Source organism: Notechis scutatus, chromosome 1, assembly GCF_049901735.1.
Source record: "Notechis scutatus isolate UNSWTSFEM ecotype Mainland chromosome 1, rNotScu1.2, whole genome shotgun sequence".
NCBI classification, from domain to species: domain Eukaryota; kingdom Metazoa; phylum Chordata; class Lepidosauria; order Squamata; family Elapidae; genus Notechis; species Notechis scutatus.
The window spans coordinates 55575396-55600652 of NC_142009.1; the positions used below are offsets into that span (position 1 = coordinate 55575396).

Genomic DNA, 25257 nt, shown 5'->3' on the forward strand with positions numbered 1-25257 from the left:
GCAATACCTCTAATGAAGTCACATAGTCATCATAGCTTTGATCTAATGAAGATAATATGATGTAGACTTGTTGCAGTTCATTAAATATAAGCTCTTTTTCATGCAATTCTTGAAAAAATGCTCTTCATACAGTTTAAATGAACTAACATATCTCCATTCCTCTGAAGATGCGTTCGAAAAAGCTTCCGTGTAAGATTTATATGTGCTCCTACACTGTCCCGAACATAAATCTTCCTGAGGTTCTCCCAGCAGTTTGCAGCATTTTCTTCTCCACGAATATGGACAAGCTGCTGATCACAGAGAGTCAGTCCTATGATGCATAAAGCCTGCTCATTTTTCAGTTTAAAGTCTTGTAACTTTTCGTTATCATCATCATCAGCAGGATCCCAGCTACTCACATCTGGTGGGTTTGCTATAATGTCCCACAAACCTTCTCTGCGTAGAAGTAAACTACATTTCATTGACCATGAAACATAGTTTGTTCCATCCAGCCTGGATATCATGGACAGTTGTGACAAATTTACTTGTGCCATTACTCTTCAGATATTTTGACTATTTTAAATTAATTAAAACAGTTTGTTTTTACAGTAATGTGTAACTCACACCAACTCTCTCTGCTATATCCTGGTTAGTTAGACTATGCTGCTGGGCCCATAACCAATGTTAGTGTTTGGGGATTAACCCCTAGCAGAGTATTGCAGCAGTAGTCAAGCCAGGCAGCCAAACGAGAGTGGAAGGGCCCCAGAGTATACACACACTGAACACAAACACTGTTTGTAGTTTAAATAGTTTTTAATCCATTTAGAGTTTAAAGCATTGTCATTCAGTCCATTTGTCATTCACTATATTTCCATCCAGTAAGACTCACTATTACAGTCCAAGTTAAGAGTCCTTACAATATCTTTATCAGCCGATAAAGATATCTTCTCCTCCTCCGGTGCCTCTATCCAGAGAAACAAACGCTGGATATTCAGCAAGACGCTCAAACAGTAGAACAGTTGAATTCCGCAGTAAATCAGCAAACAGTAGCAGACAGGATCATCTCAGTCACAGGCACAGTACAATCAGTATTCACAGTTAGTCACAGTAAGTCACAGTCACAGTAAGCTTTCCAGCTTCTAATGCTTCCTTATATTGTAACTTCTAACCGCACCCTTAATCGGCTAATTGCCTGCAACATTGTGCTTAAAGTGATAAGCACTTAAACCATGATATCTAAGTTTTATATATTTATTCACCCAAACCATATTTGGTATCAATGTTATACCTAACACACTCTTCATACTTGAACTTATAAACTGCCCTTTAGAGACTAAATTCAAATTGGAAAATGAGCAGCAAGATACTAGTTTCAATTACCTTTTCCGTTTGGGAGAAAAAAATTCATAGCTTCACAGTGATCAAAAGTATTTCTTAACTAGTTTGTTTTAGTGTTTAGATACTGCACTAATTTAAAAAATTTCCAATAAGTAGAACCTGCAAGATGTAATGCTTCTATTCTGTATCACCCATGGACACTCCCAGGACACTCCATTCACCTTTATTTCCTCCCTTGCCTGTCAGTCGGCATTCTGTGCCCGCTCAGCATGCTTAAAAAATCCTGGAGCGTTCTGGAGAGCAATGTTCCTCAACTTTAAGACAAGTGGATTTCAACTCCCAATGCTGACTGGGGAATTCTGGGAGTTGAAGTTTACTTGTCTTAAAGTTGCTAAGGTTGAGAAACGGCTCTAGACTATTCCCCTCAAGAAGAAAAATTACTTTCTAGCTGGGAATTTCCAGGATTGGTTTCCACATGCACACACATTCTATAGACAAGCCTCGATCCTTTTTATGGATTTTGGTACCAAAACTTAAGCACTTTTGCTGAAATTCAATGTATCTAGTGTTAGAAGAATTATCATTCTGGGTTCAGTTCCAAGTGGGGAAAAAGACACTAGAAACAGAGGCGGTTTGGAAAGATGGTTTAATGGTGGACAGGACCACATGGCTTGGAGCTCCAAAGTGAAAAGGATTTAACAGATAATCAGAGTTGGAAGGGACCTTGTAGGTCATCTAGTCCAACCCCCCGCCCAAGCGGGAGACCCTACACCATTTCTGACAAATGGCAGTCCAATCTCTTCTTGAAAGTCTCAAGTGATGGCGCTCCCACAACTTCCAAGGGCAACCTGTTCCATTGGTTGATTGTTCTGTCAGAAAGTTTCTCCTTATTTCCAGGTTAAATCTCTCCTTGTTCAGTTTCCATCTGTTATTCCTTGTCTGGCCTACAGGCGCTTTAGAAAATAGCTTGACCACCTCCTCCCTGTGGCAGCCTCTCAAATATTGGAAGACCTCTATCATGTCTCCCCTGGTCCTTCTCTTTACTAGACTAGGACCACATGCTTCAAGGTAAAAAGGGAAGGCCAAGATGCTGAGAGACCCTTATATACCCTCTGTTGGGCCCCACCTTAGTGTTTCCTGTTCCTGTGCAAGAAATGTATCCCATTGGCTGTCAGGCTCCCAGGGGTGGGGGTCTTAGCTAACTTTGTAGGCTTTGTCTGGACCAAACGGCTTCACCTGAGTGCTGGCTGATACAATCTTCCCAGGCCAGGTGATGAGATGGGTAGAGGCCTTTATTATGTACTCTGGCCTAGGCTTTAATGGCCCATTAGCAAAGGGGGGGGGGGCTGAGTTTCTGCTTATGAGTTTCTACTCTCTTTAGGGGAAATATTCTGCCTTTTTAATATTTCCCAGTATATTTCATTTTTCTAGGAGAAGGGTGGGTGCTAACTTCCTACACTAGAAAGAAGCAGCAAATTTGAAGAAACCTGATGAGAGTTGTCTTCTGAATACCCCAGACCACCATGAAGTCAGTTTATTTTGTTGATGAATATATCAATATTCATTTCGTGATTACTTCTGCTAACAAAATACAATTTTGAAAATCTGCCAGCTATTCAAAAAAGCAGACACTGCTGTAGAAATAGGTTTATGAGAATGCTAATATATCTAATTTCCTTCCTTACTGAAGTTTAATTCTAAGACACACTTCTGGAACACATCTCCCATTCAGGTCTTTTTGCCCCCCCCCCTCCCCCCATCTTGCATAATATAAAGTATATTCATTGTTTTCCAATGTCATTTATAAGCCAAGTTTGGAATATTGGAAACATGTAAATGTCCTTCTTTACCTTTTCTTATACCTTCAAAGTTATGACTTGAGGCCCAATGCTGAATGAGGATTTATAAGATTTAATAAAGCAAACGCAAGATCGATGTTAGATCTCTTGTTTTGCCTCTTCCCAGTCCTTGTTTTTTTATCCTTTTTTCCCACCTTTTCATCAAAACGTCCCCAAGATATTTGGCTGCCTGCGGGTGAAAGATACAATGGTACTAATTTATGGTACTAGTTTTCTGCTTCATGTACAGGTGCGAACTGGGCACTCGTTCAGACAGTACTGCGCAATAATATAGGGAGCTTCAGGCCAAAAGCCTTCAACCTCGGGGAGATTAGGAGAGTACAAGTGGAAGACCTGGGCAGCCCTCTAACGCGGATCGAAGCAGGAGTTTCTGAAGAACTACATTTCCCAGGTTTCTTTAGATTTTAAGCTTCCGTTCCCCGCCTTGACCGCGACGGGCGTGGGTTGGAGGTGCTGGATGGGAGGGTTCCGACCTGTTTTTGGAAGGATGGGGGACCGACGTGAAAGCGAGTTTTTACAGAGCTCTCAGTTTGTAGTGAAAATTTAAGTCTTCCATGTATTGTGCATTCTCTCTCTTCTGTGCTGATTCCCTCCTCACTGACAACATTCACACCGCTCGCCGACAGCTTAAGCAGCCGCAGGGGAATCTTTTTCGATCGTGGAAATGAGCTTCCTACCTTACTCAGGCAAGGGGGCCTGGGGGAAAAACTTGGGCACACATGGGTGGGATAGCCCAATTCCCGCTAGCGAGCGTTTCCTAACGCAGTATTATAATTGGGAGAAAACGAAGCGTGGCGTAGGTATCTGAGCCGTGTCATGATCCGGTCTGAAAAGATTGTTCTTTTCCTCCCGATACGTGTTTCTGGATTTACACGACTTTGTATTTAAGTCTATGCTCTTGAGCCCCACAGCTTGTGCAAGCAAGTACTGTATTGTATGCAATTTGTAAAGCAACGACAGCAGAACTTTGGGGTTGAAAAGTCACAGTCTCCTGTACGATCATTGAGATTTAAGATTTGCTTAAGAAATGTCAAGGTGCTGAGATGAATGCTTTTTAAAAAGCAAACAAAAAAGATGTGGGTTCCAGTGGCAATTTTAAAAAGCTTTAAATTGTCAGTTGAAGATCTCAAGTTGGAAATAGGTAAGTAGCCAATGTCAACTAAACCTATCAACCCGAACCTCTATTTTATTAATTGGGTCACTACAGTTCCTATTAAGGCTGTTACTTTTGCGTGTTCTGTTTTAACCCTGCCACCCCCAAATTCAGTGGTGTTGAGAAATCCTCCTCCTATTTGAGGAGCCATAAGAAAAAAAAGTTGGAGGGAGAAATCTGGAATGGAAAGGATGTGCAAGAATGTTCCTCTTTCCCCATGGATCGAAAGGAGAATTAAAATGTAGCCTTCATAGCCTGTGAAATACTGCCAATTTTTAAAATGTATTCTTGACACACACACCAAAAAAAACAGCAATTCCACAACAGAAAAAACTTCAAAAAGAGACCCCTGCTTATAACCGCATGATTTCAGCTGGCAAAACTTTTTCTTTTTTCTTACTTGGACTCAAATAAGAAAATGAGTTCTGAGTTTACTTCCATGTTTCCATGTTTCTTGATATAACTACACTTGGATGACAGCATCCTATTCCAAAGACAACTTCATTCAGATAATCGAAACTTAAGAACAGAAAATGGAATGGATCAGTCTGGACCACAATCTTCATTAGACATCTGTATTTTCTGGAACCTGCTAAGGCGCTGATGGCATCTCAATTTTTGCACTTTTGTTTTTGTGTATTTTTACTTCACTCAGACTTTTAGACTGAGCTTTTGTACTTTTTTGTTCTTGGACTCAACTGATGGCAACCTAGCTGTTCTTCTCCATGAATTTCTGAATGTACTGTCTGAAGATGACTTGTGTGGGATAGGAGTTAAGAGTGTCAGTTTAAGACTGAGGGATTCATAGGCCATGGAACTCACTGAGGAATTGTGATCATTACTTTTCAACCTAATTTGCCTTGTAAGGTTGCTTGGAAAATGAAATGGGGAGTGTGCACTTACTGCTTTAGTTGTTCAGAGAGGGCACAGATCAGGCAGCAACAACAAGAAGGATCATCAAAGTGTGTGAGTCCAGGTGGCAACAGAGGCTTAGCAGTTCCCAGAAAATAATGATGTCTGTCTGATGAAAGTTGTAATCCAGTCCGATCTGTTCTCAGGTTTTGATTATTTAAATCAAGTTGTCTCTGGAATAAGATGCAGGTGTTCAGTTTCCATAGAAACTGACAACAGTCCTTTGTAACACTAAGACATTTAGACAAAGTGAAAGGAAATATTTGAAATCATTTTTTGGCTGTTATTTGGGATCTTGTATATGTTATTGAATAATTTATCATGTTGCAAAAATGATTTATATTATATGCAATACTGGCTACTCATCTTTCACAATACAAATATTAAAATAATTCAATAATTATCAAGATATAAAATGCAATTTTGAAAAGATTATCCTATCTTTATTATTTTTATAAATAATTCAAGGTGATAAACATACCTAAAACTCCTATTTGTTCCTATTTTTCCCACAACAACCACCCTTTGGGGTGAGTTGGGCTGAGAAAAATGACTGGCCCAAAGTCACCCAGCTGGCTTTCATGCCCAAGGCAGGACTAGAACTCATTGTCCCCTGATTTCTAGCCGGGTACATTAATCACTAGACTAAACTGGATCTGAATACTTATTCAGCTAAAAATCTAATCTTGTAAACTGCCTTGAAATTTTAATGAACATCTGTGTCATACTTTGAATAAATAAATACAGCTTGTACAGTATATACAGTTTGGCCATTGTTTTAAAGAACAAAGAAAACTTGAATGCTGTGAATTTTTATCTTGGATATAATCACTAACCAGTTGCAACACAGTGATCACACCCTGTTGTATTGTGAGCACAGACAGTAGAAGATCCACTTGATTTCATTGATACCTCAGCCTAAACTTTCAACTGAGAAGACATTCCTTGAATATCCCTGACATTTCAAAAACGAAGGTACTGAATCCAAAGACAAACCATACTGAGGAAACATTCCTCAAGAAACAGATAACAAGGGTACTACCCAGGACTTAAAAAGAAGATATATAGAATATCTAAATTAGTGATTGTAACTTGTCTCTTGGTATTAATTTGCAAAAAGGAGAAGGAAACTGGTACAGGTTTGTGTCTGTGTGAATGTGTGCATGTATGTATAGGTGTTTAAAAAGAAAGAATTTGTTCTCTTCTTGTTCTGGGTTCCTTGAGCAATTTGTTATTTTTTCTGTTTACATTTGGTTTCTTCTTAAACCTCTTGTTTTAATATAGTGTGGTTTCCAGTGTTTTCTTCAGCTCTTCAATTTCAGAACTGCTAGAATATTTATTGTTTGCTTATGTATTTCCACTGACACAACTTTGCTCAACCAACCTGTATCTGAATGGATTGGATCATAAATCTCAGTATCACAAACTTTTGGCTGCCCTTGCAGATTATCCCAAAGGTGCTTTTTCAAAAAGCAACTGGACATTCTTTGTTTTTTCCTTGAAGATGTTTTGCTTCTCATGCAAGAAGCTTCTACAGTTCTAAAGTAGCTTCTTGGATGAGAAGCAAAACGTCTTCAAGGAAAAAAAATGAAGAAAATCCAGTTTGAAAAAGCACCTTTGAAACAACCATGACCTGGATGACCAAGAATCTCCATAGTCATTGCAGATAATGATTATTGTACTCAGATCCCTGCGAATGTCAGGTGGGGAAGGTTTTCTGTTACCATCGCTTCCATTTCTTTGAATACAGATTAACAGAAACCAACTTGCATGTGAGTCTCTTTACAGGCCATAGCACATAAATCAATACTTTTAAAAATTGACATCTTCTTTTATTACTTGCATTCTTTTCTTTCTCAATATGCTTTATTAACTTGTGGATAATAAGGTTCAGGGTTTAATAATTGTGTAGCCTAATTGAGAAAGCTTTATAATATATACTTCCTCAGTATCGCTTGAGATTATTGTGTTACATTTTGTCTTGTTTTTCTTCTGTAGAACTCCAGTTAAAATTTAATCTGAATATTACTATTAACAGAGAGACAGATCTTCAACATCTCCTCTATCTGCTGTTTACTCCTAAATTACTGTAATTATGATAATAACATTTGGATGCAGGCATAATAGAGTATTTGCTCTGATAGCATGATAAGGTTTTCAATCAATTTATAGATTGACTTGATTTGTGGAATAGATTGCAACACTTGTATATACATTTTTTTTTTTTGCTGCAGGGGATGTATTTCTTGTGATTAAAAATTTCTTAACCAGAAATATTACTCTCAATTTCTTTTACAATATTTCTAGCACATCCCATTTATAAGGGAATCTGAGTGGAATGTAATAAAGAAAAAGCAAGCAACATTTTTAAGTATGCAAAATTAAAATAACCATATACGCTCCATATCCAAGTCAACAAAAAACATCATAGGTGTCCACGAAACTAAAATAACGAAATGAACAGGCTGAATTTTCACTGAAGATTTGGGCTCACAGAAAGCAAGTTTGGAGCCAAACATACCTATAAGGGGAATTATTCCACTAGGTGTGGAAGGAAGTGTGCAATAATTTTTAGAGGAGCGTTTTAGGATGTGTTCACTCTTAATATCATGCCTTTTCTCCTCAGTTTTTTTTCCCACTTGAATATTGAAAAGAATTCCTAACACAATCTGTTGTTGTCCAATGGTTACTGTATCTGTTTACATGTATCAGTGTTATACATACAGAAGGAACTTTGATCATGTACTGTGACTGCAACCTTGCTATTTTTTGCACACACACATAGAGGCCGCTGATTCAAAGTAGAAAAATATAGGTATTTTCTAAGGCTAGTGGTAAAGGTGCTGGAAAGAATTCCAGAAGCCATGGCTTGCATGTTTTACCCGTGTGACTTGGTATTCTTTTCTACTTAATAGAATGCTGGAAAAAAACGAATGAAAAATCCTCACTATTCTGTCTATAAACATAACAACTCTCTCAAAACTGAACAGAGTAGGATCAAACTATGTTAACAAGAGAAACCAGCAAAGGAAACAAAACAAGATCTTACTGGCAAAGGCTAGGCATGAAGGAATATACGCTGCTCAAAAAAATAAAGGGAACACTGAAACAACACAATGTAACTCCAAGTCAATCACACTTCTGTGAAATCAAACTGTCCACTTAGGTAGCAACACTGATTGACAATCAATTTCACATGCTGTTGTGCAAATGGAATAGACAACAGGTGGAAAGCAGAGGCAGTTAGCAAGACATCCCCAATAAAGGAGTGGTTCTGTAGGTGGTGACCACAGACCACTTCTCAGTTCCTATGCTTTCTGGCTGATGGTTTGGTCACTTTTGAATGCTGGCGGTGCTGTCACTCTAGTGGTAGCATGAGACGGAGTCTACAACCCACACAAGTGGCTCAGGTAGTGCAGCTCATCCAGGATGGCACATCAGTGCGAGCTGTGGCAAGAAGGTTTGCTGTGTCTGTCAGAGTAGTGTCCAGAGCATGGAGGCGCTACCAGGAGACAGGCTAGTACATCAGGAGACGTGGAGGAGGCTGTAGGAGGGCAACGACCCAGCATCAGGACCGCTACCTCCGCCTTTGTGCAAGGAGGGACAGGAGGAGCACTTCCAGAGCCCTGCAAAATGACCTCCAGCGGGCCACAAATGTGCATGTGGCTGCTCAAATGGTCAGAAACAGACTCCATGAGGGTGGTATGAGGGCCTGACATCCACAGATGGGGGTTGTGCTTACAGCCCAACACCGTGCAAGATGTTTGGCATTTTCCAGAGAACACCAAGATTGGCACATTCGCCACTGGCGCCCTGTGCTCTTCACAGATGAAAGCAGGTTCACACTGAGCACATGTGACAGATGTGACAGGGTCTGGAGATGCCGTGGAGAATGTTCTGCTGCCTGCAACATCCTCCAGCATGACCAGTTTGGCAGTGGGTCAGTAATGGTATGGGGTGGCATTTCTTTAGGGGGCCGCACAGCCCTCCATGTGCCCGCCAGAGGTAGCCTGACTGCCATTAGGTACCGAGGTGAGATCCTCAGACCTTTTGTGAGACCATATGCTAGTGCGGTTGGCCCTGGGTTCCTCCTAATGCAAGACAATGCTAGACCTCATGTGGCTGGAGTGTCAGCAGTTCCTGCAAGATGAAGGCATTGATGCTGTGGACTGGCCCGCCTGTTCCTCAGACCTTTATCCAATTGAGCACATCTGGGACATCATGTCTCGCTCCATCCACCAATGCCACGTTGCACCATAGACTGTCCAGGAGTTGGGGGATGCTTTAGTCCAGGTGTGGGAGGAGATCTCTCAGGAGACCATCCGCCACCTCATCAGGAGCATGCCTAGGCATTGTAGGGAGGTCATACAGGCACGTGGAGGCCACACACACTACTGAGCCTCATTTTGACTTGTTTTAAGGACATTACATCAAAGTTGGATCAGCCTATAATGTTTTTTTTCCACTTTAATTTTTAGTGTAACTCCAAATCCAGACCTCCATGAGTTGCTAAATTTGATTTCCATTGATAATTTTTGTGTTATTTTGTTGTCAGCACATTCAACTATGTAATGAACAACGTATTTAATAAGAATATTTCATTCATTCAGATCTAGGATGTCTTATTTTTGTGTTCCCTTTATTTTTTTGAGCAGTGTATTTCATACTTCTATAGCAAAGAGTGGCAGATAAAGGAGTATAACAAAAAAAAATTCATGAGCTATTAAATGCAGGCATTTTTACCCAAGATCAAAAAGTCCTTGGTTCAAAGAACAGTGCTGTGTATGGAATGGAAGAAGTTAGTCTTTACCATCTCTTCTCAATCTAATCCACTTCAGTGAGGACAGATTATGGAATAACTATATACTTCACTCTGGACGAAGAGCAAAATAACTGGTCTTTGTAATGGATTGCATCAGCTAAATTACTAGTGTTGAAATCCCATTTAAATCAATGGGCAAAACTAATCTGGATTTGTTAATTCTATTAAATGGAAACTTTAGCTAATTTCATCCAAATCCATGAGTTTTAAATTTCCTTCCTTCCTTCCTTCCTTCCTTCCTTCCTTCCTTCCTTCCTTCCTTCCTTCCTTTTTTATTTTTATTTTTTGGTTGATTAAATCCTCGAGCAATTCAAGCAAAAAAGGCTAGCTTTTAAAAAGCTCAGAACATGTTATTTCAGTGAACAGGCTCCTACATGCCACTGTTAATTCTTCTCATTATTTTGCTGTAACAATTAGCACATGATATTGCATAACAACATCAAACACGTAGTTGGTCAGGTTCCTAAGAGTGTTGAAATTTCCCAGCATTGCTTCCCATGACATGTAGCAAGGAGGCTTTAAAAAGAGTTTCAATCTTGCATGTGTTGTCCTAGGAAGAGGAAAACAAGTCAAAGAGCCCATTGGGTAGGTCTGACCTTCAGCTTATTTTGTTCTCTGGTTTTCTGAATATATTGTTCGTTTATGTGATTACTATGGTATGTGCAGTGCTAGCTTACATAAGGTCATTTTGATAAATAAAAAAACAAGAAGACATTAAAAAGAAAATAATAATTTTGGTTTTCCATTTTCTACCTTCCACTTCCAGGTAGAACTCAGTTTCTTTTTTCCATCAGTCATTTTTCTCTCCTTTCTTGGGAAGACATTGGACGAATGTCTTGAATAGCAGCATTTTAAAAAGTGGGGAGGAATCAATCCATCAAATAAAATGCTGTAGATAAGATCCAACCCAGGAAAGGGGCCTAAGAGAGACTCTTAATTCCTCAAGGAGAAATGCTGGTTAGGCTTCTGAAGTTCCTATTGACAGGCAGCCTTCTAATAACCAGAATGTTGAGACCTGAGAGCAAAAAGAAGGAAGATAATATTTTGAGAAAAGAAAAGTCAGAGCTGAAAATGGCAAATTTGATATGTTTGAGAAGGAGAAAGAAAAGAGGTCAAGAAAACAGCGTTTAACTGTAGAGACATGTAAAAAGAAGGGATTTTATTTGGATTGAGATGGGAACAGAAGGGATCATTTCCTGTGGGATTAAAAAAATGAAGCATTTTAAAAAAAATGGGAATGGAACAGTTCAGGAGGACGTTATGCCATGATCAAAGTTAATAAAGTTTTCAGGGTTAGGTTTTAAGAAAATGATCCACAACACCATTGGATAAGCAAGCACCTAACATAACATACATGCCCACTTTAAACCACCCCAAAATACTAAGGCAGTAGTTTGTCCACCTGAAGGATAAAACACACAGACACAAACTAACCAATGTGATATGTGCAGTGAGACGTGCAGACCTTGGAGAAACAAAACAACCACTTCATGAACACATGGCATAACATAGGAGAAGAAATCCATCAGGACAAGATTCTGCAGTCCATCTATCTGCATTTGAAAAACGAATGTCACTTGAAAACAGCAAAGTTCACATTCTGGACAGAGAGGACCTCTAGAATGAAAGAGGGGCCAAAGAGGCCATCTACGTAAAAATTGAACAGCTCTGTCTCAACAGAGGGGAAGGAACACGATATCACTTATCTTCTGTTTACAACACAGTCCTTTCATCAATTCCAAGAAGATTCCATATCCATTTGCAGTATTCAGATGACCCTCAGAGCACAGATGAACCTTCAAGTGGCCTCAGCAACTCTCAAAGAGAGTGCTAATGACTAGATGACTGCAAGGAATATAAAGCCTTCCATTCTCCACCATTCAGTCAGAACTGAAGAAGCTTCTTGGATGAGATGTAAAATATCTTCAAGGAAAAAACAAAGAAAAAGCACTTTTGGGACAACTATGATCTGGATGGCTGAGAATCTGCAGACACTCAACAAACTTTACCTTTTGCATCCAGGTGGAAGACTCCATGGCATCACATTTATTGGAAAAAAAACAGCAACTGGGCAGAAAAAATTACATAGAGCTCCTTGGGTCAGTCCAATTCCCAAAAAAAACAGGGAAGGGCAGTCCAGATTTCTCTGGAAGAGAAGTGGGAAAAAGGCCTACACTTGGTGGTTTCCATGTGGAAAATGGAATTACCTTTTTTATTGATGTACTGAATTATTCATAATAGTTGCTCTAATCTGGAACCAAATCTGTTGTGTGAGGATCTCTATTACATTTCCTGCAGTGCACAGCAAAAGCAAGTTGAAGTTCTTGTTTAATTAACATTTCAGCTTGAGTTCTCAAATTTGCTAGCACTGACTTTTCCTAAGCTGTCTAAAGTGCAAGATGGTCATATTTTGACCATGAGTGCAAAAAAAAGAGTAAAAACAAAAAGTTGGTATTCTTTAAAACAGTAAAAAAATGCAGTATTGTGTTTTTCATTTTTTTTGAGATCATCATATTTACCAACAGTGCAAAATCAAACCACCTTGTTTATTCTGTGAAAAAAATTCTGGTAAGACTAACTCAAGAGAGCCTGTAGGCAAAAAAAACTTTTTGAATAATGCATTCCCTGAAGAATATTTATTTGAGATTTGAAATAGTAATAATTCATAATTCCTAAGATAGTGGTGATTGTTTAAATACAAAATTCTTTAAAATATAATCCTCACTTTGCTTATATTTTAAAAATCTCAGAACAATTAATGTTAGGGAAACCCATTCTTTGTGCATATATTAAAGGCAATTATGTAATGTTTTTACACAACCTCAATGTTCCAATGTTCTCTTTGATGTGCATTGAAATAAAGTTGAATGTTGCTGGGATTCATTTTATTAACAATAGATTTCATATATCCAATAGTATTTTAAAAATCTTTCAATTGCTTCCTTAGAGTGTATGAGAGTATGAATGCAGTATCTGTTGACCACTCATTAAAGTAATCACATCTGTTTCCAGGATCACCTGGCTGCTTTAATGAGTGGCCAACAGATACTGCATTCACATTCTTGTAGGCTCTTTATTTTTATTTAGCATATGGGAAAATAGGGACTTAAACTGGTTCAAATGTTAATGTCCAGTCCACCCAGCCATTCAAGGACAGGGTGGTCTATGTTGAAAAAATGAGATATTGGGTCGGTGTAAGTTCTTGATGAACATTCGGATACAATGTGATGGATATTTTGTTGAGGAGCACCACAATCATATTGAGGGGTAGAGACAAGACTATCGTAGGCTCTGAAATAGCTTTTCAGAACTCAACTTTGAAGCATTTCACAGTTCTAATATTTAAATCATACAAGAAGAAGATTATTGATTTGCAAGAGGAAAAGACAGCAAACTACAAGTACTTCAGATTTCCAACCTGTTATTAAGGCTAGGAAATACTGTAGTTATATTGGGAAAGCCAGGCAGAATCTACTGGATGTGATAGGATAAATTCCTAATAAGTGAGATGTTTTTGCAAATTATGTATTGCTTTTCCTTATTTTAGAGGGAAGTAGCCTGCAATTTTTTTTAAAAAAGTATCCTGAAAGAGGATAACAACATTCTTTCTCCTGGTTCTTCTGAATGGTAATAGCTTTCCAGTGCTGAGAACCAAATGTAAGTATCATATAATCACATCAAGTTTTGGTGATTGCTATTGCATCAAATTTGTTTTCCATTTCTAATCCTCCCTGTTTATTTCCCACACTGTTCTAAATTACAGTACAAGCACCTGAAGTGTTCATCTCCTGGCATCTCTATTAAAGTGTCTTGCCAAACTGCATTTTTATCATTTTTTTCATCATTGCAGTTTGTTCCAAATATCTGTGAACAAAGACATTTATGTTTTTGTGTGCCCATTGAACAGTAATCAGTACAGGTCTTAAGGCAGTCTGTGCTCTGTTTTAACGTACCAAAAATGGAATAAACCTTCTCTGGTTACTCTTTGTGTTGTTGGCCATACTCTTGTCATGGTTTCTCCCTTGGCCTGTACATAATATAAATGCTGTGGTGATTATTACAGATATTGCCCAGAAGGCAAATGGGTTAGGCCTGTGAATTCCTCTATCAAGAGTCTGTGTGGTGTGGATTATGTGATTTCTAGTTATGTGATTTCTGCTAGACAATAACTTGTATATTTCATTTTAGTCCTTTTTTGGATTTGTTTTCTGTATTTCATTTGTTATATTTACAACTTGTTTTTATTCATAATTTTGAAACATCTAACAGAAATAAAGTTACAATAATAAAGCAACTGATAATATGCAGCATCTTACATGAGAGCAAAATAGCTTTTATGTCTTATTCATTCATTTATGAAATTTATTTATTTATGAAACACCCAAAAGACCAGAAACAATGGCAAACAATGACAGAAAAGTGCAATGTCATATTTTAATTAAACACTAGGGTAAATATGATTCTTTCATTTCATTTTAATATTTTATTTGCAATATTTTAATCGTATTATTACAATATTATTTTTTTCATACAAATATCTGTACGATTCCTTGATTCACAAGACTGGTACTTTAAGCGTTATTAGGTTTTCAGCACAAATTCTATAGTGCTGAAATTACAAAAAAGGGCTTGTTCTTGCTTGAGGAATTCTGAGTTATCTGTGTTAATATTAATATTAAATCTCATCATTCACAATATACATGAGATTAAATTGGTAAAGACTGTGGTAAACAAATAATTCCTAGTTAATTATGAGTGCTCCTACTTAGCCCTTACCAGCAATTCAAATGGCTACATGGCATGTACTATACATGTATGTATATGAGGCGAGAGTCAGTTTGGTCTAGTTGTTAAGGCACCGTACTAGAAGCTAGGAGACCATGACTTCTAATCCTGCTTTAGTCATGAAAGCCAGCTGGGTGACCTTGGGCTAGTCACTGTCTCTCAGTCCAATTCATCTCACAGGGCTATTGTTGTTATGGGAGAAATAGGAGGAGGGAGGAATATTAGATACATTTGCTTCTTTGAGTTGTTTATAAAAATAATAAAGGTGGGATATAAATAAAATAAATAAATAATGTACTAATAGACAGTGGATAATTGAAAGTATACTCCAAAATCTTAGTAGATTGTTCCTTGCATATAGGATATGTTTCAATCCCATTTCAAATAATCCTGTAATATTACTGAACATCATGCTCAGATTAAAATTATATAAACCTTGTTCTTAAAAGTGGAAAAAGGTTATTTGCTCCTTTTGGGGTGGCAGGGGGGAAATTAGTCTTTTCTCTGATGAAAATGTTTTTTAATCCACTGTTTCTGATTATGACTTTGTAGTCATGATGTTGCTTGAACTGATAATGGCTGCTGTTTTGGGGACCATTATCTACTTGTTCCTAACTAAGACAAAGGAGAAAGTTCTACCTATAGGAGATGGATGGTGGGCTGCAGGAGAGAAGCCTGACTCTGAAGAAGATACAGTGATACGTCCTTTTAAAGTGGTCACCTCAGAGGAGGAGATCCAGGTGAGAAACTCATATTGAAGTACAGCAGAACATGCTGGGCTAGTTGTACAGATCTGCCCATGCTTTCTGAGAGATAATGCAATAATAGCACTTCTACTCAAATTCTTGTTAGAATTGCAGGCAAAACATTAAAGTACTTGTAAAGTATTTCAGATTAACCTCACTGTTACCTTTTGACTTTAATTTGAATAACTGATATAAGAAACATAGAAAGTTGCTGTCCTCGTAGAAAAAAAGATGATACTATGCAAGACTCTGTTTAATAGCAATAGCATTTGGACTTATATACCGCTTCACAGTGCTATACAGCCCTCTCTAAGCAATTTACAGAGTCAGCATATCTGGGTCCTCATTTTACAATCTGGGTCCTCATTTTACCGACCTTGGAATGATGGAAGGCTGAGTCAACCTTGAGCCAGTAAGAATTGAACTGCCAAACTGCTGGCAACTGGCAGTCAGCAAAATTAGCCTGCAATACTGCATTTTAACTGCTGTGCCACCATGGCTCTTAATCTATAGAAAATGGGAGACCGCATAGGCTCTGCTGAATGGGAAGAGAAAGAAATGTTAAAGGAAGCATGCAGTGGAGAGGCATCAATGAAGGAGGCAATGCCCCCACCGTAACTCTTTATAGAAGACATTCCTTCTGAGCCAAAAGAAGGAATGATTTTCATTTCTAAAAATATTACTTGCCACATGGCATATGTTAATCAACAGATTTCATGATGCTCTTTTCATTCTCAGACACATTGTATAAAGCATTTAATATACCATTAGAAAAAAATAATTCCCCAACCATAATATCTCTGTTGTACTTCACTGTATTCCTTTTCCATGTTTTATATATAGCTTACCTGATATATTTACTTAACTTTATTGCAATCATTAACAGGACATTACATGATATCCAAGTGTGCTTTTTTATTTTATTTTATTTTTCCTGTACATACTTTGTTGGTGTTCTAGGATCTACATCAAAGACTTGACAAAGCTAGATTTGCAGACCCATTGGAGGACAGTTATTTTCATTATGGGTTTAATGCAACTTACCTTAAAAAAATTGTCTCTTATTGGAGAAATGAATTCAACTGGAAGAAACAAGTGGAAATTCTCAATCAATTCCCACAATTCAAAACAAAGATTGAAGGTTTGCCACTAATAATTACTATAGTATATCTGATCTGAGTATTTTAAGCCATTTGTTTTCTTAGCATCCATGCCTGAAGTTTGCCATACCCTGTTTGCCAGTCAATGCACTCTGGTACTTCCTTTTAGTTATGAGTGAACACAACAGTTAGATAGAGTCTTAACACAAAACTTTATTATATTTCATACTTTTTCCCAATACTTCCTCTTGTTCTCTCAATTGTCAACATTCCCTTCTTTGTTATCTTTCCTTTTTCTGTGCCAAGGACATGGAGAGAACAAGATGGAGTAACCGGGATAGCCATGGATATCGACACGTCCTTGAAAAAGGACGTAGTCACCTGTGAATGTTGTTTATGCTCATCATGGAACTAAGTGCGGCCAACTGGCTATCTGAAACAATGGCCTGGATGTATGTGGTGAATGGAGCCAATCAATTTGTCTCTTTGCAGATTGGGAGGGTTGAGAACTCTTTCTCTGAGCTTCCTGGCAACTCTTACATGATCCCTTTTTGGATGGTGGGGGAACTAAATTGAACTTGGTTTAAGATGGTGGTGGGGGAGGTATTTCTGCCTAGTCATCGCCATGCTAATCAGGCAGTTTCTGTGTTGTTTCTCTTGCACAAAGGGATACTTCCAACCACATGGCTCTTTTCCTGCACATAAGTTCAGATCAAATCTCTTCTTCAGAACATCCCCAATAAACATATATAAGGGAGATATGTTTATTTTAATGTTTTTGAACATCAACTCAGAGGGATATCCCCAACTCCCCCTTTTTGCTGGAGTCGGAAAATTTGGATTACTTTTAAAAATAAGGCCAAAGCAACTCAAACCATCTTTTTGCTCTCCAGCAACCTTTGAGAGTGAGAGGCCATTGCTTCAGGCTGCAGCGATTTTCCTTTTTTGAGAATACAGATACTAATTTGAAATCCACAGGGCACAACCCAGCTCTCTATTGCCTCTCATAAAATTATATTATGTTGACCTACCTATTTAGCTATTTTCTGAAGATTTTGTGTCTTATGTTTTCCTCCTGTAGGAATTGATGTCCATTTTCTTCATATAAAACCCCTGCACTTGTCTGAAGGGCAGTCTGCTAAACCTTTATTGATGATCCATGGGTGGCCTGGCTCAGTGTATGAACTGTACAAAATTATCCCTCTTTTGACTGACCCTGCAAACCATGGCCTGAATGGTGACCATGTTTTTGAGATGATTTGTCCTTCCATCCCCGGCTTTGGCTTCTCAGAGGCTCCTCACAAAAAAGGTATCTGGTTCTGTGGGGGAGGAGGGGGAAGGTAAAAATGAAAGGTCCGAGGTACAGATAGTCTTCAACTTATGACCACAATTGAGCCCAAAATTTTTGTTACTAAGTGACACATTTGTTAAGTGAGTTTTGCCTCATTTTACGACCTTTCTTGCCACAGTTCAGTGAATCACTGGACTTGTTAAATTAAATTATTAATAACACAGTTGTTAAGTGAATCTAGATTTCTCCATTGACTTTTCTTGTCAGAAGGTCACAAACGGTGGTCGCATGACCCTGCGACACTGCAATTGTCACGAGTCACTTGCCAAGCATCTGAATTTTGATCATGTGACTATGGGGATGCTGTAATGGTTGTAAACATGAAAAACAGTCCTAAGTCACTTTTTTCAGTGATGTAACTTCAAGTCAAGGACTACCTGTATTCTAGTCAGCCTTGTAGTGTGATTTGAAATACTGTATTGGTAATTGTGATCTCATAATTTTGGTAAAATATTTGCTAGGACAAATGTTAACAATCTTAAATATGAATGAAAGAAGAAAGGACTGCTTATATTTGAATTTAGAAAAAAAATATCTTACTTGTTTTTTCCTTGTTTTTTCCTAGGCTTTAATCCTATGTGTGCTGCCCGTGTCTTCTATAAGTTAATGCTCAAATTGGGCTTTCAAAAATTCTACGTTCAGGGAGGGGACTATGGGTCTGTGATATGCACAAACCTGGCTCAGATTGCTCCGTGGTGAGATTTTGTCTTCCTAACAGTTACATTCAAATCAGATTTATCTAAGCAGTGCATAAACACAGAGTGTCTTTTTATTCTGCTTTAGACTGTATCATTCTACTATAGACAAATTCATTTTACAGAGCCCTGCTGGCAAGATTATTAGTCAACAAGACATTTCAATTTATTTTTCTTGTTAAAAACGAGTATGAAAAAAAAGGTCTTACCAGATCAAATTTTGGATCATGAAATGTAAAATGCCACATTTCTTGGATTATTACTACAGAAGTAGCACTGGATTAATTATTGGAATCTTTCACAAATTACACTTTGTATCTTACTGAATAAGTTTATGGAAAGTTCTCTCCTCTTTTCTTTTCTCATTAATAGCTGTTCTTAAAATTATTCTTAATATGTTATTTCTTATAGTATATTTTAGTATATATTTATATTATATTTAAGTTATTTCCATCTAAATGGTATTTGATGTTGCAGTACTATACTCATGCTGCACTATAAACAGTTATATTCAGAGGCCGCATTCACAAGCAATTAATTTTCTGCCTCCCGAAGGTAATTCAGAATAAAAAAAGCTAACCCTCCCAATTCATTGTAAGCTTGTCCTCAACTGTTGACCATAATGGAGCCTGACTATTATAGTCAAAAGTCATGAGGGTCATTAAGTGAAGCACCCACATGATTACCTCAACTTATGACCCCGCCTTCCTTGCTCTTCTCAATGTGGTTGTTAAACAAGCAGGTCATTAAGCCCTAGGAACTCTGGGGAAGTTCCTGGGAGGCCTAATGCAGATTCTGCCTCAAAGACCTCCCATACTCCCTGAGATAGCCCGTGCTCTGCTTCTCATCACTTGGGGTCCCCACAGGCCTTGGGCCTTCTTCCCATCCCATGGGGGGCTCTGTGTGGTATGCTACCAGTTTGGCCCAGTCAAAAATTGCTACCGGTTCAGCTGAACCGGTAGCTAAAAAAGCCTCCAATGATCAGCTGAGAGATCGAAAAGAGGAGAAAAAAGAGAAAAGCACAGGATCGGCCCTCCCACTCACCCCTGTGCTTTTCTCTTCTTTATCCTCTCAGCTGATTGATGCTTCAGGCCTCAGCTGGTGTATGGAAACTTGCACATGCGCGTTAGGTGCGCACATGCGCAATCACCAAACCGGTAGTGGAACAGGTAGGATCCCACCGCTGGGGGCACTGCACCTTCCTCCTCACCCTGCATCACCGATTGTGCACTTACCTTTTCAAGATCTCTGGAGGCTGGGTTAGGAAAGGAGAGCAAGTCACTCTGTTCCTCGGGCACATGGTGCAATCCCAAAAGTGGCTGCCATTTTCATAGCAGCTTCATTGAATTGTGGGCACTCCAAAAGTAGCAGCTGCTTCTGGGATCATGCCATGTATCCCAGGAATGAAGGGACTTACTCTGCTTCCTTAAAGTGAGCCTCCAAGAAGTTCCAGAACTCTGAAAACCACTGTGGATTTTTCCAGAGCTCATGTTAGGGAAACAGAGGAGGCCTCTCCATTCCTGGGCTGCCATTTTCAAAACAACCACAATTCAATGCTGTGACTGGTCTTAAGTCAAGGATTATCTGTATGTTAAAAAAGAACCAAAGAAATATTAGCTCCTTTATTGTCTTCTCTTCCTTTATGACCATGGAGAATGTCTAATGGCATTGTATTTTTAATATCCTTTAACAAGGTGCTCAGTGCACTTTGTTAATGCTGACTTCCAAAACCTTGACTGTCAGTGATTGTATAAAGACAAGAATACACCGAGGACATAATTTGTCAGATGTTGCAAGGGATGTGGCCAATAATGAGAACAGAAACCAAAATATCTGTGGCGCGTCTTACCTCATCCCCCATCTTAACACTCTAGAACAGGGGTCCCCAACCACCGGGCCGTGGACCGGTACTGGTCCGTGGAACATTTTCTACCAGGCCGCCGGTTTGCTGGGCGCCGCCATCTTGTTTTGATGAGAAAGTGCTTCCGGTGAGCTTTTCCGGTTGGAAAGCGGCGTTTGGGTCCTGAAGGAATCCTTGCGCCTTAGTTTCATTGAAGGGGGGCGGCTTGAACAAAACTAAGGCGTGAGGATTCTTTCAGCACCCAAGGCAAGGCGAGCCGAGCGACCGTCCCAAGCCGTCCCGAAGCCCATCGACAAAGGTACAAAGGAGGAGTTGAAGGTGGCGGGGAGAAGCGGGGGACGGCTGGCTGGCCGGTCGCTCGGCTCGTCTTGCCATGCATGCTGATGCCGGTACCGGGCCGTGGATGATTTTGTGATGCCGGTACCGGGCCGCGGATCATTTTGTGATGCCGGTACTGGGCCGTGGCACAAAAAAGGTTGGGGGCCACTGCTCTAGAAGACAGCTGGCAGCTCAAGAGGTCCCTGCAGAGTTAGAAAGCCTCTTTTCTCTGGGATATATTTTTGATTAAAGGGAAGAGTTGTCCATAGAGGCATTGACCTATCAATGGACATGGTCTGGGAAAAATAATTGTTAAGAACAATAATGGCCTGCCAATGAACTGAACATCTGATTTCTTAAATTGAACTAGCCTTTCCAAGTCATCACTTTAAGCTTTTGAATTGCAGGGGCCATCTTCTTTAGACAATGGACATGCTATGTAGGGTTGATAGATATTGTAACTCATCACATCTGGAGGTACCAGTCTAGAGAAGGGTGTCTGAGAGTCACACGAGTATGTCCCCAAAACTTCAGTTGTGGAAGATTTATTTTATATCTGTAATATCCCAAAGAAGCAAGTGTGCCATTTTTACTCTGAGTAATAAGACATAAATATATGAATTTGAACAAATCACAATGTTATTGTTAAAGTGCCTGCCTTCTTTCTAACAATTGTTCTAGCCATGTGAAAGGCATTCACATAAATTTAGTATACGTGAGCACTCTCGGCTTCAAGCGGCTACTCTCCATTCTGTTGGGACAATATTTCCCAGGACTATTTGGCTTCCAGGCAGAAGATATTCAACGGCTCTTTCCTTTCAAAAGAAAGGTGCTCCACAGAATTTTTCTGGAGACTGGCTATCTCCACCTTCAAGCTACAAAGCCAGACACTGTAGGTAAGAGAAGCTTTTGCTTTGAGCATTACATGTGTTTGTTTTTGCAGATAAGTCTTTATACAATCAGGAAATGCACCTTTGTTACTTTAGATACAGTTAGGTGGTAGGATCTAATCTAGCCAATCTTGACTGAACCAAAAAAACTAAACAGGATCAAAGCTAGTTAGAAGGGAGGTGAAATCCCAGGTGTGTAGTTTAGACTGAGAGGTTAAAAAAACAACGGAGAAAACAGAAAATAATTTATGTATATTTGCCAAAAGTCAAAGTTGATTCAAAAGGAGACTTGATGTTACTGTGTTGCTTGCTATATGTTTTCCTAAGCAGCAAGAAGTCTTCAGGAAATTGTTACTCGAACTTAGTTTTCTTGTAGTGAAGTAGTAGCCCTGGAGTCCTAAATGTTTCTGGCAAATATGCGAATGAAGATGAAGGCTCACAACGTTAGCGTTGATCAGAAGCAGAAATCCTGTGTGGCCCTATATGATCAGTCCCTTCCTTATGGGAAGCAGCACTGATTCACTGTGCTTTTAATCAAATAGAGGATTTCTATTCATTGTAATGTCTGCCTTCTTGTACAGGTACCGGTAGTTCTCAACTTACAACAGTTCATTTAGTGACCGTTCAAAGTTGCAACGGCACTGAAAGAGTGACTTATGACTATTTTTCACACTTATGTTATGACTACTGCAACATCCCCATGGTCATGTGATCAAAATTCAGATGATTGGCAATTGACTCATATTTAAGATTGCTGGAGTGTCCCAGGGTTATGTGATCACCTTTTGCAACCTTCTGACAAGCAAAGTTAGAACAATTAAATCAGTAGAACAACTTGCCTCCAGAAATTGTGAATACTCCAACATTAAATACTTCTATTTAAGAAGAGATTGAACCATTTGTCTGAAATGGCATAGGGTTTCCTCCCTAAGCAGGGGGTCAGACTAGAAGACCTCCAAGGTTCCTTCCAAGTCACTTATTCTATTCTATTCTATTCTACTCTACTCTACTCTACTCTACTCTACTCTACTCTACTCTACTCTACTCTACTCTATTATCAATGGGGAAGCGAGATTGACTTAACAACTGGGCCACTGACTTAACAACTGCAGTGATTCACTTAAGAGCTATGGCAAGAAAGCTAGTAAAATAGGACAAAACTCACTTAACAACTGTTTCACTTAGCAACAGAAATTTGAGGTTCAATTGTGACCATAAGTCAAGGATTGCCTGTATTCTGTATTTTCACACTGTTGATTGTTGCTCAGTTATAAAGATTGGGGCTGATCACAAAATCAGTGAAATAAAGAAATATGATCCTCAGCAAAAGGGACCAGCACACTTCTGTGCATCGTTGGGTGCCTTTGCTTCTCTCCAAATTGTCAGGACATGTCCAGACATGTGTAAATATGGTCATATTCATGTGTTGATAGCAAAGAGGATGATGAGTCACAGTTCTCAAATGCCTCTCACATACCTCTGGCAATCAAGAGATATAATAAAGAAAGATAATTCATAATTGTCTGAACAATTAAACAAGTTTTTTCTTAGCAAAGAATATGGCTGGCCTAGTTTGATAATTACAGTTTCTTCTATTTTTGCCTCTAGAGTTGCCTGTGTTTCTATCTTAATACAGTGCATGCAACCTACAGTGTGCTTTTGCATAGCTGCTCATGAAGCTGACAATGATGGGCACATACATAGCATGAAATGAAAAATATCAATTGATAGCCCTTACCATCTTTAGATATTGTCAGATTAATTTCTGTGGGTTCAGTTAACCTATTTTTCCTACTCCGTACTTTGTTTCTACGGTAAAGCCTCTGAAGTTCATCCTATATCATGCTAATATTCTTCAGCATCTTTTCATTATAAGTTACTAGAAATCATTTCTTTTTGTGAGGAAACTTTACAGTTTTTCTTTCGCTCTTGGCTGTGATTCCTTAGAAAACTAAAGAGGATTTGGCTTGTGCACATTATATTTGTTTATGTGCTTATATCTGCCTGATATATACCCGAGATTTCTCAAGATCTTAACCTATACATTCTCCCATTTTTAAGGCCTTAAAAATAGTAAAATAAACACCTTATCCCTATTTTGGCATTTATAACTAACTGGAAAATTGCACCACTGTCTTGGGGGTTCTGACACATGGATGATTGCTAGAAGTGATCCCAAAAATGTCTGCAATGGTGCAATCAAAGCTCTGTGCTTTGACATGCTGAGACAGGTTTTCAAAAAAAGGCTAGGGAAGTCTACTCCAGTAGTCACTGAGCTCTGGAGATACCTATTGGGATTTCCAATAGTTAGTAATCCTTGAGTTGTGGAACCTGTACTAGTATATGTATATGAGTAAAAGCACTGCCATCCATCCAACTGAAGCATTCTTTGAAACAGATGAGCAGCACAACAAGCTTCTTTTCCTTATGGTAGTAGTTCTGCCTTCAGGGGAAAGCTGGCAGGCCAACAAAGCAGCGACAAATCTTGACTTAGCCTCATAGTTAATATGATAAAGAAGGTTGCAAGGAACATTCTTAAGCTTCTGGTTTTCCCTTTATTAGAACATTGGATTAAATGGTGAACTGCTAATGTTGGTAAACAGTATGTAGTATCTTAATTCTTTTGAAGTGTTTGATATATGCTGTTTCTCCCAGAATGTTCCTTGTCATGCATCTGTTTATTAAATGGCATCTGAAGATAGTAATTTATTATGTATCCATCAGCTCCCAAGTAGATGAGGCAGGAAACATGACAAGATGTTTCTACTTTTAATTCTGCTTAATTAGTAATGGAATCAGGTAGCAAAAAGAGAAAGTGGGAGATGTGTACTTTCAGACTTGTAAGATTCTGTTAATGTAAAGCTACATTAACAGAATCTTACAAGTCTGAAAGTACAAATCTCTCACTGTCTTTTTTTAAACCACATAATAAGGTAGAGCAGATCCTTTCTAAGTTTCTTTTTCTGCCTTTTACACAGTTGTGGGCTTCTCACGCTTTTATTGAATAGTTCCCTAGGCAACAATCCTACTCCTTCAAAAGAAAACATTCCATTACAAAAGTAGCTTCTGAGAGTTATCTAAATCAGGGGTCTCCAACCTTGGCAACTTTAAGACTTATGGACTTCAATTCCCAGAATTCCTCAGCCAGCAAAGCCTCCTCAGCAAAGCAAAGTCCAAAAGTCTTAAAGTTACCAAGGTTGGAGACAGGGGTGGAATTCAAAAATCCCAGCAACCGGTTCACTGCCTGGTTGCTTGGTGGGCGTGGCCTACTGGAATTTCCGGGAGGGCCATTTTTTGCCTTCCCCAGGGTCCAGAGGCTTCCCTCAAGCCTCTGGGATGGTGAATGGTCTCCCCTGGGGTCCAGAGCCCCTCCGGAATCTGGAAACAGGCCCATTTCCGGACTTCCAGAAGGGCCGTTTTACGTCCTCCCAGAGCCTCCGTGCAGACC

General features: G+C 39.0%; 1 protein-coding gene across 3 annotated transcripts in view; it reads left to right on the forward strand.

Annotated features, from left to right (window-relative positions):
- The first annotated feature begins 1279 nt into the window (after nucleotides 1-1279).
- EPHX1 (epoxide hydrolase 1) overlaps nucleotides 1280-25257 on the forward strand; it is a 31727-nt gene continuing 7749 nt past the window's right edge. The window contains exons 1-7 of one of the 3 annotated variants that reach the window (XM_087964682.1): nucleotides 1280-3567; nucleotides 13611-13720; nucleotides 15401-15588; nucleotides 16555-16735; nucleotides 17776-18003; nucleotides 18611-18740; nucleotides 21601-21815. In XM_087964682.1, the coding sequence (XP_087820808.1) occupies nucleotides 15403-15588; nucleotides 16555-16735; nucleotides 17776-18003; nucleotides 18611-18740; nucleotides 21601-21815 (940 nt within the window). In that variant the 5' untranslated portion in view covers nucleotides 1280-3567; nucleotides 13611-13720; nucleotides 15401-15402. The other 2 variants (XM_087964692.1, XM_026680287.2) reach the window with 2 other exon arrangements.